The sequence below is a fragment of the Mustelus asterias genome, chromosome 19 (assembly GCF_964213995.1).
Source record: "Mustelus asterias chromosome 19, sMusAst1.hap1.1, whole genome shotgun sequence".
Lineage (NCBI taxonomy): Eukaryota > Metazoa > Chordata > Chondrichthyes > Carcharhiniformes > Triakidae > Mustelus > Mustelus asterias.
Window position 1 is genome coordinate 38,288,338 of NC_135819.1, and position 17,495 is coordinate 38,305,832.

The 17,495-nt window shown below is 42.9% G+C and overlaps 1 protein-coding gene across 1 annotated transcript in view; it reads right to left on the bottom strand.

Annotated features, from left to right (window-relative positions):
* Window positions 1–5,115: 5,115 nt before the first annotated feature.
* Window positions 5,116–17,495, bottom strand: part of ptpro (protein tyrosine phosphatase receptor type O) — a 126,166-nt gene continuing 113,786 nt past the window's right edge. The window contains exons 22-27 of the mRNA XM_078234604.1: window positions 15,812–15,946; window positions 14,442–14,591; window positions 9,602–9,756; window positions 8,469–8,604; window positions 7,374–7,494; window positions 5,116–6,848 (exon numbers count right to left, since the gene is read on the bottom strand). Of these exons, the coding sequence (XP_078090730.1) occupies window positions 7,384–7,494; window positions 8,469–8,604; window positions 9,602–9,756; window positions 14,442–14,591; window positions 15,812–15,946 (687 nt within the window). The 3' untranslated portion in view covers window positions 5,116–6,848; window positions 7,374–7,383. The remainder of the gene's footprint in view (window positions 6,849–7,373; window positions 7,495–8,468; window positions 8,605–9,601; window positions 9,757–14,441; window positions 14,592–15,811; window positions 15,947–17,495) is intronic.

Genomic DNA, 17,495 nt, shown 5'->3' on the forward strand with positions numbered 1-17,495 from the left:
CTACAAGTAATCCAGAGGTCTGATGAAGGGTCATCTAGACTCTCAATGTTGGCTCTATTCTACCCCCCTCCCCCCCCACAATAGATGCTGGCAGACCCGCTGAGATCTTCCTGTTTTTGTTATAGTATAGTAATCCAGAGGTCCAGGCTAATGCCCTGGGTACATGGGTTCAAATCCCATCACAACAGCTGGTGGAATTTTAATTTAATAAATTAAAAAATATATACAATCTGGAATTTAAATTAAAATCTTAGCAATGGTCGCCGGAGGCAGAGTTTATGGCCCCAGTATTGTGGGGGAGGGGCTGTAAATATGAGTTGTTCAAAAGACTTCGGCAGGAATGGAAAATCCAGCCGGTTGGAGGGACCATAAAATTGTGCCCCATGAAACTATCATCTGCTGTTGTTAAAAACCCATCTGGTTCATTTGCGCCCTTAAAGGAAGGAAATATGCTGTCCTTACCTGATCTGGCCTATATGTGACTCCAGAGTCATATCAGTGTGATTTGACTTGTGACGTTAGTATACCTTTAAGGAAGATTATTTTAAAACCATAATCTCTGGAGCTCTCTCAGCTTCTGTATTTCTCATTGCTGCCAAGGTGTCTACCAGATGTCCTTTTATTGCTCCTTGAGTGGCTTAGATGGGGGCTTCAGGAACTTTGAGATTAATTATATGACCCTGCATTTCTAGGAAGAACACTGGTTGGCAGGTCAGGTGACAGGAGCTCTTTTATTTTCAGTTCTGAGCTGCAGGTTCGAGTTTGGTTTTTAGAAGGGACAGCAAGCTGAACAGTAGTGTTTCTCTCCCTGTTTAATTTGGAAATTCTGCTGGTTATCTGAAAGCAAGGTCTTGACTTTCTAAAGGGGAGGATCTACTGTTGGTGGTTTGCCTAGAGCTTCCCTGGTGTTCTGGGTAGCTGTTCTGACCAGATTGTTCTGAGTCTATCAAGAGAACTGCAGAATTCATCCAAAGGACTCAATTCCAGTATCACGTGAGAATTGGTCTTTGCTATGTTGAACCTGTTTAAAGGGTCATTTATGGAATTGGTTTTGATTGGAACATCTTAGATATATATCTGTAGAGGGTTATACATTATTGTGGTTTTTGTTTGTAATTGATAAAAATTTCTTGCTAATTTCCTTACTATACGTGCTAACTGTATTCTTAACTAAACTTTGTTTGATAAAAGCTTCCTAGTGGGTCATTTGAATCATACCTGAAGTAAAACATGCTCATCCCAGCCAAATTCAAGGTGCAAAACCTATGATTCAGGCAGGCTCCACAAAACAGAGTTTCTGACTTGAACCACAATACTCTTAACTGTCCCCCTGATATGATCTAATGAGCTATTCTGTTCAAGGGCAAGCGATGGGCAACAGATGCTGGCCTTGCTGGTGACTCCCACATCCCCGGATGCAATGAAGAATAAAGGTATAAGTGAGGGCGAGAGATTTGACTTCCTGACTCGAGCATGCCAATGCTTCTTTGAAACTGAACTAAACCTAACTATGATCAAAATAGGTTTAGGTTTAGCTATGACATTGTTCCAGAATCTACTGTATTTATATAAAATTAACCTGTCAACCAGAATTGGGAAAGTTCCTCTATTACTATTGTAATATTTTAAGTTGCCTTTCTCCTGGATGTTTGGAACTCTCTACTGACATTGTAAACCTTGTGTTGGGGACTTGTAACGAAGTATGTACTTCACTGCGCTTTTTCTTTTAACCTTAATCTGCTTTCCCTTTTATTTAAAAATCTCAGTTAAATTTATATGTAGATGAAGAGATGTTCTGAGGCAAGAACATAGACAATATAAAATAAAGGATACAATTATATAGGGAGTACAGAAGCAGAGGGATGTATGTGTGTATAAATTGTTGACGGTTGCAGGGCAGGTTGAGAAAACAGTTAATAAAGCAGACAGTATCTTGGGCTTTATTAAGAGTAAAACGTTTCGCAACACCAGATTAAAGTCCAACAGGTTTATCTGGTAGCAAATGCCACTAGCTGCCAAAAGCTAGTGGCATTTGCTACCAAATAAACCTGTTGGACTTTAATCTGGTGTTGTGAGACTTCTTACTGTGTTTACCCCAGTCCAACGCTGGCATCTCCACATCTTTATTAATAGAAACATAGAGAACAAGAGCATGGATGTAATGTTGAACCTATGTAAGTCACAGTTCGGCCTCAGCTAGATTATTGGGTCTAGTTCTGAGTGTTGCACACTTTGAAGGCATTAGAGAGGGGTGCAGAAAGATGATTCCAGGGATGAGGATAGATTGGAGAAGTTAGAATTGTTTTTCATTAGAGAAGATTTAATAAGAGCTGTTCAAAATCATGTGGGATCGAGACAGAGGAGATGGGGAGAAACTGTGTATGCACTTGTGAAAGGATCCAGAAAGAAAGGGTACAGAATTAAAGTAATTAGTCAAATAAATAAATAAGTGACATGAGGAAAACCTTTTTCACGCGGTGAGTGGTTAAGGTCTGGAATGCACTGCCTCAGAGAGTGATAGAGGCAGGTTCAACTGAAGCATCCGAAAGGGAAAGACAAGATGGGCCCAATGGCCTCCTTCATTGTAACAATTAAACTATTCTGTGAAATTGCAAATGTAGATATTCCTTGCTGCATGGAATCCCTGCAGTGCAGAAGGAGGCCATTCGGCCCATTGAGTCAGCACCGACCACAATCCCACCCAAGCCCTATCCCCACAACCCCACATTTTCACCTCGCCAATCCCCCTGACACTAAGGATCAATTTAGCATGGCCAATCAACCTAACCCACACATCTTTGGACTGTGGGAGGAAACCCACGCAGACACGGGGAGAATGTGCAAACTCTACACAGACAGTGACCTGAGGCTGGAATTGAACCAGGTCCCTGGCGCTGTGAGGTAGCAGCGCTAACAGACACAACTTAACCACTAATTTCACCCCCAAGTTAGATTAAGGGTGATCTGTGACCATTACCCTCATTGGTTCCATATCCCTAATACACTTGCCTAACAAAAATCTTAACATTTTCAGTATTGAAGTTTTTAATTGAACTGGTGTTGTCATCTTTTTGGGGCAAGGGTATTCCAGATTTCCACTGCTTTGTGTGATTTGTGGAAAAAATGCTTCCTCACGGTACCCCAAAAACAGCTTAACTCTAATTTTAGTTATACCAGTTTGTTTTAGTTTTGTCACCAGACGAAATAATTCTTCTATCTTATCAATGTTTTAAAACATCTTAAATATATTACGCAAATCGAGGCTATGCAACCTGTCCTCATAACTTGACAATTCTACTGGATTTGCCTTGTAGCCCCTCCACATTGAATATACTCGGCCTTGGGGGAAATGCCCTGATTGAATGCAGTAGGCCAGATTCAGTCTAACCAGAACTTTCTATAAGTGTAAGGTAACTTCCATCCAGTCCCTTTCACCTATTAAATTATTTTTTGTATCTATCCACTCATTTTTATTATATTTTCCTAAGTCTTTCTTCTTCTGCACAGTTCCTATCTTCTCACCGTTTAGAAGATACTCAAGTCTATCTCTCTTGGGTCCAGTGTAGATGCCCTCAAACTTCCCTATGTTGAAGTCCCAAATCCCTCACTTTTGTTTGTTCACTTACTTCATTGATGTCTTTTTGTAACTTTCTGCTTCCATCGACACTGCTTGCTGTGCCATCTGACTTAAATGTTATCAGCAAATGTGGGTGTACTGTTCCTTCATCTAAGGCATTTATTAATATAGTGAAAAACTGAGCCCAGGTACAGTTCCCACAAGGACACCACCAGTCACATGCTGTCCACTGGAGTGTATATATATGTGAAACAAAAGTACTGGAAATGAGAATATACACTTAATGGAAAGACTGGAGTTCAAATAATTAATTTCCTGAGTATATGAACACAGGCAGGTGAAATTAAAACAGTAGCAAAATGCATTTTGAGTTTATAAATAGGAGCATAGTGCATACAAAAAAATAGTAATTTTTACTGAAGATTGGTTAGACTACATAATTCAATGATCCATTTCTGCTTTTCCTGTTCTAGAAAGGACATTCAACTTGGAGCACAAAGTTTGATGCATATAGTTAACACCAGGGATGGGAAACAGTCTTTATGACTATTTCAGCTGAGATAGAGAAGATATATTGGAGATATTTAAGATTGCAAAATGTTGAGAGTTTGGGGAGCTGCTGATGGAGGAGGGTCATCAACTTAAAGTTCTTGGCAAGAAAATAAATTGCCAGCCTCCTGTCCATTGACTCTGTCTATACTTCCTGCTGCCTCGGCAATGCAGCCAGCATAATTAAGGGCCCCACCACGCCACACACACTCTTCCACCACCTTCCGTCGGGAAAGATACAAAAGTCTGAGGTCACATACCAACCAACTCAAGAATAGCTTCTTTCCTGCTGCCATCAGACTTTTGAATAAACCTGCCTCGCATTAAGTTGATCTTTCTCTACACCCTAGCTATGACCGTTACACTACATTCTGCACTCTCCTCTATGAACGGTATGCTTTTTCTGTATAGCACACAAGAAACAATACTTTTGATTGTATGCTAATACATGTGACAATCATAAATCAAATCAAATAAAGTTGGGAGAAATTTCTTCACACGAGTGTTGGAGGACGGAATGCAGAGACTGTTGTACCATTTAAGAGAAAATATTTCATAGAATCACAGATAGAACCCCTACAGGTTCAGTGTCTGTACCAACACTCTGAAAGAGCATCTTACCCAGGCCCACACGCCTATCCCTGTAACCCTGTGCATTTACTGTGGCTAATCCACCTAATCTACACATCTCGGAACACTAAGGGGTAATTTAGCATGGCCAATCCCCCTAACCTGCACATCTTTGAAATGTGGGAGGAAACCCACATAAAGACAGGGAGAAAGTGCAAACTCCACACAGTCACCCAAGACCGGAATCAAAACCAGGTCCTTGGCATTGTGAGGCAGCAATGCTTGCCAGTGTGTCACTCTGAAACACTTAGGCTTTCCCACCCACCTTGTGTGTTCTAAGGGCTTATTTTTGGACTGTTTAGCAAAGACAAAGATAACCTGAATTGGTCACAGTTCAACTGAAAGAAACAATCACAAGCCAGTGCAAACTAATGATTTATTGTCAGAGAGGTTTTCTTATATTGGTGCATTCCAAGTACTGGTACAATTTAAAGCTGAAAAATCTACACTACAGCAAGCCACCAAAAAATAAATTAGAGAAACTGTATAATACAAAGATTTCATGTACAAATATGATTTCTTACGAATGGTACAAAAGTGACAAACGGCCGAACAAGTGTTGCACCTTTTTTTCCTGAATCTTCATTTAAACCCAGCTCATTAAACACTGCAATGATGCTTTTGGTATCTTTGTGTGATGGCGCATTTCTGGTGTTAGCCTGAACAACAGGAGGTCACAGGTTTGTCCACGTGAATTAATTATTCCCTTCTGCTTAATTGAAAACGTAACACTTCAAAAATGCAAGTCTGTGTTGGCAAGGCGTTAAATAATTCCACCAAATGTTGTGCGATATCTGGTTATTACACTTTGGGGTTAACTTAGAGTACTTTACAAGCTATTCCTAAGATGCATTTGTACATCCCCTGCTTCTTAACCATGATGGCTTAAGGCTAGAGATTCGCTGTGGCTAACACCCTATTTTTATGCAACATGACCAGTGTGAAATTTGCCCATAATAACCAGTTTATGCTGCTTTTAAAATCTGCCTTTTAAAATGGTGTTAAACCCGAGTCCTAAGGTCAGGTGGTATCCCAGTAATTTGGTGTTCTCCAAATGATCCCAACCCTAACTTTAATTATTTTAACAGGTCCTGCTTTGAGGTAACAGATTTGCTTTTGACTGTAGGATTGGGGGTGCTGGATCATGCACCCACCGTCTTATGTAGCTTTTATTTTTGGGAGGTTAGATTTCCTGTGATAAATCACCAGCTAATTGTCTGGTATTTCTGCACCTTCTGGAAAAACATACAAAATACTTCACATGATTTAAATCTATTCAAGAGATTTTTTTAAATCCTCCTTTTCCATTTATATTCAGAGCCCCAATTTTATGTGCATCAGTCACGTGATTTTTTTTTTTAAAAAAAGAATTATTTTCGGAGCCAGGAGAATTCAGCAGTCAAAAGGGCAAAGTGTGTGGATGTTGGAAAAAAAATGATAATGCAATATGAAACAGTGAATGTCACCTCACCTGCAGCACAACTAAATCTGTCAAGACACATCAATGCATTACACAACATCAATAATAATTAACAGTAAGTGCATTATTGAGGAATATTTCACAGATCCGCAGTGCCCGATAAATCCTCTGATTCAACTACTTCTGATGCAAATGTCATTTATTATTGCAGAAATGCAATAATCTTCTAAAATGTTATTCCCACAAGCTCCTCAGTCACTTCACAGTTTTTACCATTTATGTTAAAGTATGTTTTTTTTTTGGCTTGTATAAAAAAAAGGCTAGAAGATTCCAGGAAAGCAGACTTTTAGTGAAAGATTATCTTTGTAAAATGGTGCATTAACTGAACAAGAGCAATGGAATGCAATACGCTTCATTCTTTCTTCCTTCCTTACGCAGTTGTTGCTTGTACCTACTTCAAAACTTTTCAAATGAATTTGGTCCCACACTGAATGTTCACAGGTGGAAGCAGTCCAAAGACACTACAGGTACTTTAAGGCATTGTTCCAGAGCGTTTGTTTCTTTGCATCTTCTTTTTATCTCTCCGTTGCTAGTACTGATCCTCTGTGGTCAGAGCCAAGCACAGGATACCTGAAGCTTGTGGGTAAAGAAGTGTGCTGTAAAGTTTGGAATCTGAAAGACAGTTATACAATACAGCAGAGGGTGAAAGTGATGCAGTTGTAACTAGTGCAAGCTTTAGCCGTAAGCAATCAAATTTTATTTCAACTGTAACTTCAAGGAGAATTGCGCCAAATTCCTTGTTGAATAGCAGTGAACTAACTACCTGATCTCGAGTGCATTATTGAAGGTACTTAGTGGGATTTAGTTTTATCACATGCTGCAGGCAAGTTAAGCTTTGCCTTTCATGCTGTGTAGCGTGGAGTCCTGGGAACCATGTCTAAAGATTAAATCCACGATTCCATCACCTTGCGTGGATTTCAGGTTACTTATTTAATCAAATGCTGATGTTAAGATTTAGGATTTATCCCCCAGTGAGGCAACAGCCCTGAAGATGCAAACATTCCAAGTTCACAAAATTGAAAGCGGGACCATTCTGACAGTAGGAGTTAAAGGCATGGAGTTCCTGCTGGGTTGGGCATCTACAGTCTGATAATTTAAAAGCAAGCGGTATACCATTATATAACAAACACTTCATACCCTGCAGGCCTCATAGCTGGGACGGTCTAGAATTCTCATATATCACATCGCTGTTGCTGTACTGTTGCTTTCTCTTTTTCCACATCAGCTGCACACACCGATGAATGAAAATGTATTGCTCCTGAGTGAAAGACAATCCAGAGTAAGATCATCACAGCTCATTATAGAGAGCTAGAACAGACGGACAGAATGGTACTGGCCCTACTCCATTGTGGGGTTCATAAGTAGCTTAAAAAGTGACTCAAATCGATTCAGTTAGAAGAAGAACTTCAAGTTAACAATTTATCTGGAGCTTACTTCTATAACCCAGTATAGCTATTCTTTCCAGTGACCGTTGGGAATTCTGTGCTTATTACAGTTGTCCTTGCTACAATCTATTATAGTGCCACTGTTATCCCTGTAGCTTTTCACAATGAAATGTCTCCCAATTGTGTGTTTAGGATTAATGGATTTGTTTAATGAATGCAACGTTAATTGTACAAATCATTGGGCGGCACGGTGGCACAATGGTTAGCACTGCTGCCTCACAGCACCAGGAACCCGGGTTCAATTTCGGCCTCGGGTGACTGTCTGTCTGTATGGAGTTTGCACGTTTTCCCCATGTCTGCATGGGTTTTCTCCGGGTGCTCCGGTTTCCTCCCATAGTCCAAAAATGTGCAGGTTAGGTTAAGTTAATTGGCCATGCTAATTTCCCCATACTAACAGGGGAACTAGCAGGGTAAATACGCGGGGTTACACAGATAATGCCTGGGTGGGATTGTTGTCAGTGCAGGCTTGATGGGCCGAACGGCCCCCCTCCTGCACTGTCGGGATTCTATGATATCTCAAAGTCAATTACACGATAATCAATAACAGAGCATTTCAAAATACTCCAAAAGCAGTACAACAAAACAGATATCACACAAACTTTCAGCCTTGCTCATGAAGTTTTCTACTTTATGGACACTGGAGATTAAATTCAAAGGTGGTAAACTTATAATTACACCCTCTTCAGTTTAGTTCGCCTGACTAGTCCAATAGCGACACTGCTAGCTTAGAATGTGGCTTCAGTATGTTTTTCCTGTTTAACTCCATCTGTACACATCTCGGACCTACCTCTGTTTGAACCATTGATGTCCGGTAATTACGCATTTCAGCCACTAGGCCTAGAATATCGACATACTCGTGCTCAAGGAGGTGCTGCATTAGGCGATCAAGAGCTATAAAGGTTCCTGTTCTTCCCACACCAGCACTAAACAGTTCAGAAATACACGAGTTAAATCATCTTATTCTAAACAAAGAGCTTTAACTTTGATTCAGGTATTGATCGAGCCTCAATTGGTTATTATGCTAAGACTATTAAAGAAGTCTATTCTCATTACAGCAAATGGATATGGAATGAAATTCCACGTATTCTTGGATTTACATTGGTCAATGTGAAACATTTCCTAATTTGTTTAGTACATTTAGGAAGGATTTCCAGGCTTTGGGGAGGCTGCAGAGATTTATCAGATTGGTACCCAAGTGTGGAGAGATTGGGATTGTTCTACTCTGAACGGAGAAGATTAACGGGGATTTGGTAGGAGAGGTTCAGAATTATTTGATTTTGATAAGTGTGCAGAAACTGTTTATTGTCACAGGGGATTCAGCAACCTGATGGAAGGAATTCAGGTGTGAAAATTAGATATGTCCACACCATGAGTTGAAATGCACAGCCTGGAAGGGGAGTGGAGAAAAAGATTCAATAGTAACCTTCAACAGGGAATTGAATATTGCTTGAGAAAGGAGAAATATACTGGGTGCCAAGACAGAGCAGGGGTGTGGGACTAATTATTAGCTCTTTCAAAAGACTAGCACAGACACAAGGGTCTCCTTCAGAGTTGTATGATTCCATGTGGTAAATGTGGGGGAGAAAGCTATTGTCAAAATTCAGTACTCCTCTCTAATTTACCTTGGCCAGTTACTGCAGTATGTAGATGGTATGCGTTGCAACAAACTTAAGCCAAGGAGAATGTGCTCTGCATTTATTGATCTCTAAGTAAAGATCATTAATGTTGTTAAACTAATTGTCTGATCCTATAAGCACTGAATTAAACTAAAACATTCTCTCACATAATTTAAACAAATCTTCTCTAACTTTTTTTGCAAGCCTAACTGGACTCCCAAGGGAGTCTATAAAATAGATATTATAAATCTAGGAATGGTTGAATATACTAAATTTAATTGTCACATTTTTCTGACAGACTCACCTGCAGTGCACAACTATCGGCCCAGGTCTCTCCATTGTCTCCTGCCGGACCAGCTGTACAAATTGTAGGATGTTCTCGGCTGTGCTACCAGTAGGGACACCGTGATCGGGCCATGCCACGTAATTATAGTGAATCACCCTCTGAATTTCATCAGCCTGTGCAAAGGACACATTGGAGGAGAACGTACTACAGTGAACTGCATGAATTAAGTCAAAGCAACAACATATTATACTCAAAATAATCTCCACCCCCTCCGACCCTGTAATCACTTCCAGCTTCATTTCTAATATAACGTTTCGGATGTGAAGAGATGAAAATTCACAGTCTAGGAACCAGCAACCTTTGCTCCTGCACACCCCTCGGACCAAAGCTGCTTGCTGGGAGAATTAAATCACACCTGAGGCGCAGCATAGGAGAGTGTGAAATGAGGAAATCTGTTCATTTAACAATGTTATTGTATAAAACGTGCAGTCAGCATTTCACCACGTTGCCAAAACTTCAACCAATGTAGAACCAAGGAATGTCTGAGGAAGGCACTGGAACTCTGAAGTAACTAAATAAATGGGACAAGGTCAGTGACTATGTACTTGGAATTTGCAAAGGTCTTTGGTCTTGTTCTCGAGCAGATTACTAGAGGGAAGAAAGTGAGTATTTTATAATCTGTAGAGGTGAAAAGTCGTCCCCTACCCTGCAACAGATGCCAATGGTTTAAGCACCTGTTTTCAGGTCATCTCTTTACATAATGATGTAGCCATGCTTAGTTTGGACATGTGATCAACCAATTCAGTCAAACTTCTAACTTAAGTTCAACAGGTTTATTTCGAATCACGAGCTTTCGGAGCGCTGCTCCTCCATCAGGTGAGTCACTCCGAAAGCTCTTTCAGCGCTCTGAAAGCTTGTGCTACCAGATAAACCTGTTGGGCTTTAACCTGGTGTTGAGACTTCTTACTGTGTTTACCCCAGTCCAATGCCAGCATCTCCACATCATGGCTTTCTATCGGAATACAACTACCAGCATAGTCTGTCACTGGAGTATCAGTGAGATATTCCCCAAGCAGAAGGGGAAAGTGGGCAGAGGCAGACTAACAAAACACACAGCGCTGCGGTGCATGGCATGGCCAAGTGAGAGATGGCTGTGGGAGCACCAATCAGAGGCTGGTAGCTCTGAATGAGCCTAGCAGCAGGCAATGGAGAACCACATTGGGCTCTGATTGGTGGACTGCCCTGAGAGCTGGAAAGCCGTTCGGGTTTATCTCCTGATTGTCTGGCCTGAAGTTTTCTGAACTTGAGAGAGTGAGAGGGCTGGGCAGCAACTGGACCAGTGAGGGCGAGGCCACTGACCCATAACGAGAGGAGGGGTCGGGTCAGGCCAGAAAAAAACAGTAACAGCAGCCAGACAGGAGCACATGCTTGAGGTCCAGCCACCTGAGTGAGCAGTGAGCTCTCGGGAGCTGCGAGGTCCAGGCAGATGCTGAGGTGGTTTTCATGGCAGGGCGACTCGACCAGAGGCCAGAGCTGAACAACTGGGCTAGTGAGGGAGAGAGCAGAGTCCAGGCCAGATAGCCAGCAGCAGATAGGAGGCCAGTGAGCCCCCAGCACACTGGCGAGCTTAGGTCGTGCAGGGGTGACTTGATCCCCAGGCCAGGGCTTGGCAGGGCAAGAACAGGGCGGCATGGTAGCACAGTGGTTAGCACTGCTGCTTCACAGCTCCAGGGACCTGGGTTCGATTCCTGGCTTGGGTCACTGTCTGTGTGGAGTTTGCACATTCTCCTCGTGTCTGCGTGGGTTTTCTCCGGGTGCTCCGGTTTCCTCCCACAGTCCAAAGATGTGCGGGTTAGGTTGATTGGCCATGCTAAAATTGCCCTTAGTGTCCTGGGATGCGTAGGTTAGAGGGATTAATGGGTAAATATGGAGATAGAGCCTGGGTGGGATTGTGGTCAGTGCAGACTCGATGGGCCGAATGGCCTCTTTCTGTGCTGTAGGGTTTCTAAGATTCTAACAGCCTGAGCCAGTAGTGAGGAGAGGTTGTCAAGCTCAGCAGAGGCCCTTGCATTGTGGGAGCTGAGTGTGGGCATGGACAGGTGGGCAATGATGTCATTTGGGACAGGGCTTGGCATCAATGCGGCATGATGTCACTGTGTTGGGGGGGTGGTGGTGGAAAGGAGACAGAGCACAGGGCCCCCAAAAGTGTAAGTCCGCCTCTGGTCATGGGACTACTTCTAGCAGATAAATTCTTCAATTAAAAGAAAATGTAGACAAGGGAGTAAAATTGAACCTTCCAGTAATTTCAGATCCATGACATTGAAGTATAATTTCCATTGGCTTCGCTTTATGAAGCAATGATAAGTAAAAACCTCTGGAGCCTGGTCTAAGAGTTCCACAGGGCTCATTCAAGCTATTCAGAGTGGCAAGCAAGGAGGACTGGTGATCCAGTAATATCACTCTGGTTCCAACGTCAAGCTTTGTGGCCTTAATAGTATAGCAAGACAGCATGCAAAAGGTTTTAGAAGTGATATCTACAACCATCTATCAATAATCCCCCTTTTCCTTGAGGCACTGACACTTGCTGGTACCACTTCTCTCTTTAACCCAAAGCAATGGAGGCCATTTAAATGTCCCTGCTAATGTCCTCGTGGATCTGAGCTAAAATGGCAGAGACCAGAGTGGAACCTTAGCTTTGCACCTGCCTGAGTAAAATTGGTAATAAGAACATAAGAAATAGGAGCAGGAATAGGCCATCTAGCCCCTCGAGCCTGCCCCACCATTCAATAAGATCATGGCTGATCGGAAGTGGATCAGTTCCACTCACCCGCCTGATCCCTATAACCCCTAATTCCCTTACCAATCAGGAATCCATCTATCCGTGATTTAAACATATTCAACGAGGTAGCCTCCGCCACTTCAGTGGGCAGAGAATTCCAGAGATTCACCACCCTCTGAGAGAAGGAGTTCCTCCTCAACTCTGTCCTAAACTGACCCCCCTTTATTTTGAGGCTGTGCCCTCTAGTTCTAGCTTCCTTTCTAAGTGGAAAGAATCTCTCCACCTCTACCCTATCCAGCCCCTTCATTATCTTATAGGTCTCTGTAAGATCCCCCCTCAGCCTTCTAAATTTCAACGAGTACAAACCCAATCTGCTCAGTCTCTCCTCATAATCAACACCCCTCATCTCTGGTATCAACCTGGTGCACCTTCTCTGCACTCCCTCCAAGGCCAATATATCCTTCAGCAAATAAGGGGAACAATACTGCACACAGTATTCCAGCTGCGGCCTCACCAATGCCCTGTACAGATGCAGCAAGACATCTCTGCTTTTATATTCTATCCCCCTTGCGATATAGGCCAACATCCCATTTGCCTTCTCGATCACCTGTTGCACCTGCAGACTGGGTTTTTGCGTCTCATGCACAAGGACCCCCAGGTCCCTTTGCACAGTAGCATGTTGTAATTTTTTTCCATTTAGATAATAATCCAATTTCCTATTATTTCCTCCAAAGTGAATAACCTCGCATTTGTCAACATTATACTCCATCTGCCAGATCCTCGCCCACTCACTCAGCCTGTCCAAATCTCTCTGCAGACCTTCTACGCCCTCCACATGATTCACTTTTCTACTTATCTTTGTATGGTCTGCAAATTTTGTTACCCTACACTCAGTCCCCTCCTCCAGATCATCTATATAAATGGTAAATAGTTGAGGCCCCAGTACCGATCCCTGCGGCACGCCACTAGTTACCATCTGCCAACCAGAAAAGCACCCATTTATTCCGACTCTCTGCTTCCTGTCGGATAGCCAATCCCCAATCCATGCTAACACCCTACCCCCAACTCCGTGTGACCCAATCTTCTTCAGCAACCTTTTGTGAGGCACCTTATCAAATGCCCTTTGGAAATCCAAAAACACCGCATCCACCGGTTCCCCTCCATCAACCGCACGAGTCACATCTTCATAAAAATCCAACATGTTCGTCAAGCACGACTTTCCCCTCATGAATCCATGCTGCGTCTGCTTAATCGAACCATTCTTATCCAGATGGCCTGCTATTTCTTCTTCAATGATGGATTCCAGCATTTTCCCAACTACAGACGTTAAGCTAACCGGCCTGTAGTTACCCGCCTTTAGTCTATTTCCTTTTTTAAACAGCGGCATAACATTAGCCGTTTTCCAATCCGCCGGCACTACCCCAGAATGCAACGAATTTTGATAAATAACCACGAACGCATCCGCTATTACCTCTGACATTTCTTTCGGTACCCTGGGATGCATTTCTTTCAGTACCCTGGGATGCATTCCATCCGGGCCCGGGGACTTGTCCACCTTCAGTCTCGTTAGTCTACCAAGCACTGCCTCCCTGGTAACATTAATTGTATTGAGTATCTCTCCTCCTACCAACCCTCTATCGTTAATATTCGGTAAACTATTTGGGTCTTCCACCGTGAAGACTGACACAAAAAACTTATTTAAAGTTTCAGCCATTTCCTCATTTCCCACTATTAATTCCCCCCTCTCGTCCTCCAAGGGTCTCCCTCCAAAGGGAAAATTGAGATGGTGTTGGTTGCGGAGTGTATCTGTTAAAGAATAGTCTTCTCTATGTTAACAGCAAGTCTTTACCAACTACTTGTAACAATATACAAATGTACAGTAAAAGATACAGACATGGAGTTATCTCCATCCCAGCTCTTATCACGTGTCTGGTCAACACCACACTGACTTCTAGGTCATGTGGATCACACTGTACACAATCCCAAAGTACACACCATAACCACTCAAGTCACAAACACCATCTCTTTCACACTGACAGAAGAAAGGCTTTGCAGGAATGATGATATTAAATAGCTTACATAGCTGACGTTGAATTCCCTGATGATCCATTCAGACTGACGTAACTCCTCTGACTGATCAGGCTGCTCAGATTCAAAGACCATTTCCACAGTGATGTCTCCATAACCAACAGGCATGTCGTTAAAAGGCCAATAATGGTCACATTTTACCTGCTCAAAAAAAACATACCCTGTTACTGCTGTCACGTTTTTTATTGGTGTAGTTAACATACTGGTCAACGTTGCAAAGAGGTCGGAGGAAGGACATGTTGCAGAATGATATCAGGCTTTGGTTAGGTCACATCTGGAGTTCCCTGTACAGTTTTGGTCCCCTTATCACAGGGAGGGCATACAACAAAGTTTGCTAGGGTGATTCCTGGGATGAGAGAGCTGTTCTATGAGGAGAGGCTGAGCAGAATGGGCCAATTCTCTGCAGTTTAGAAGAATGAGAGGTTACATCTCATTGAAACATATAAAATTCTGAGCGGTCAGAGCTGGAATCTGTTTGCCGTGTTTGAAGGCTGTAGAACTAGGAACCATTTGCGATGGAGATGAGGGGAAAAAATCTCCTCATCTCCATCGCAAATGGTTCCTAGTTCCTTGGGTGGATTGTGAGAATGCTCCATCCCAGTGGTGTTGATGCTTAGTCATTGAGGGTATACAAGATTGAGATAAATAGATTTTTGGCCATTAAAGGAATCAAGTGATATGGGGATAAGGCAGCAAAGTGCAGATGATGTGGACATTCTGCTGTGATCTTACTGAATAGCGGAGCAGGCTCGAAGGGCCATGTAGTTTTCATTAGAAAAACTGTATGTTACCATGTCTTTATAATAGTGCTTAGATAAATCAAACATATACCCTAGGTACCAGATACTTTACACAGTCCACTTGCTCTGGAAGATTGATTTCCTAGTTATCCTGCACAGGGAGTTACCGAGTAGAGGCTACTCCTGGTTCTTAGTTGTGTTCTTTGAGTGCTGATTTGCATTTTGTCATATGTCTACAATGTATATTCTTACAAACACGCAATTTATTTCAATCCCTCTGTGGAAGGAGTTAAAGATGAAAATTTAAAATTTACAGCAGTGGAGGATCAAGAAACAAAGACAAGAGTGATGGATGAGCAAGAATTAATGGGCAATAGGATACAGAGAACAGGGCCCCTACTCAGTAACTCCCTGTGCCGGATAACTAGGAAATTAATCTTCCAGAACAAATGGACTATGTAAAGTATCTGGTACCTGGGGTTTTAGTATGATCTATCTATGCACAGACAGGATAACATAGAATTTTTCTAATGAAAACTCTACAGAAACTGTGATGGCTTGGAGTGATCATAAGTGTAAGTGGATATTAAAGTTTTGCTAGTGTGGTTAACAGGTACCTACCCGTCTCCTCTCAGAACACTGTGTAAGCATAACGATGATGCATGATTTCTGCTGCATTATCATCTTCCAAAAATCATTTCTTGTCTCTGCCAAGGGTCCTTGTGTTGCGATGTACTCACGTGCCGAGTTAAACCCCTGTGGAAAGGAGATCACATTTATTCTCTCTGTTCCAAGAACAAAGGGCAACATTGTTAAAGGTCGATGTCAGGAAACAATGCCGGTTATGGGGATCCTGGAATTCTGTGCACTGTTAACCAGAATCACAGTGCAGAAGACAACCATTCAGCACTGCTGCCTCTCAGTGCCAGTGACACAGGTTCGATTCCCAGCTTAAGTCACTGTCTGCCTGGAGTCTGCACGTTCTCCCCGTGGGTTTCCTCCAGGTGCTCCACTTTCCTCCCACAGTCCAAAAGACGTGTTGGTTAGATACATTGGCTATGCTAAATTCTCCCTCGGTGTACCCGAACAGGCGCCAGAGTGTGGCAACTACGGGATTTTCACAGTAACTTCATTGAAGTGTTAATGTAAGCCTACTTGTGACACTAATAAATAAACTTAAACATTAAATCTGCACCTGGTCACTGAGCATTCTACCTTATCCCACCCCCTGCCTTAACCCCGTAACCTTGAACATTCTTCCTTTGCAGATAGCTACCCAATTCCCTTTGGAATATCTGCCTCCACCTCCCTCTCAAGAAGTTCGTTCCAGGCATCAACCACCCTTTCATAGAATCCTACAGTGCTGAAAGATGCCATTTGGCCCATTGAGCCTGCACTGACTACAATCCCACCCAGGCTCTATCCCTGTAACACCACGTATTTACCCTGCTAGTCTCCCTGACACTAAGAGGAATTTAGCATAGGCCAATCCACCTAAGCTGCACATCTTTGGACTGTGGGAGGAAACCGGAGCATCCGGAGGAAACCCACGCAGACACGTGGAGAACATTTGGGTGAAAAAATAACTTCACCATCTTCCACAACTCATAGAAACCCTACAGTACAGAAGGAGGTCATTTGGCCCATCGAGCCCGCACCGCCAACAATCTCATTCAGGACCTATCCCAGTCACACCACGTATTTACCCCATTAATCCCTCTAACCTACGCATCCTGGGACACTAAGGGGCAATTTAGCATAGCCAATTAACCTAACCCACACATCTGTGGAGTGTGGGAAGAAACCGGAGCACTCGGAGGAAACCCACGCAGACACAGGGAGAACATGCAAACTCTGCACAGAGAGTGACTCGAGGCTGGAATTGAACCCGGGTTTCTGGCGCTGTAAGGCAGCAGTGCTAACCACTGTGCCACCGTGCTGCCCACTCCGCAAGTTCAGCTAAACTTACCAAACAAGATCATCCAAGATAGGGTCTCTTGTTTCAATTAATTAAAGGCAGCCGAGGCCATACAGATATTGCACTTGATCGCAGTGCTCTGGGTTGTCAAAGGGAACAAAAAAATCAGTCAGCATTTCCACTCCTGACCATTATCCTGCTGGACACGAAGGTGTGATTTTTGGGGAAGGATTGGATTGCCTCTGGGGTGATGTGCACACAGTCAACAAACTTGATATCACCGTGCGAAGGTTCATACATGGAAAATGGCTACTGGGTTGTACCCGACAGCCATGGAGCCACATTCCAGCAAACGGTCAACATCCACATGTTCGGAAGAGGAATTTA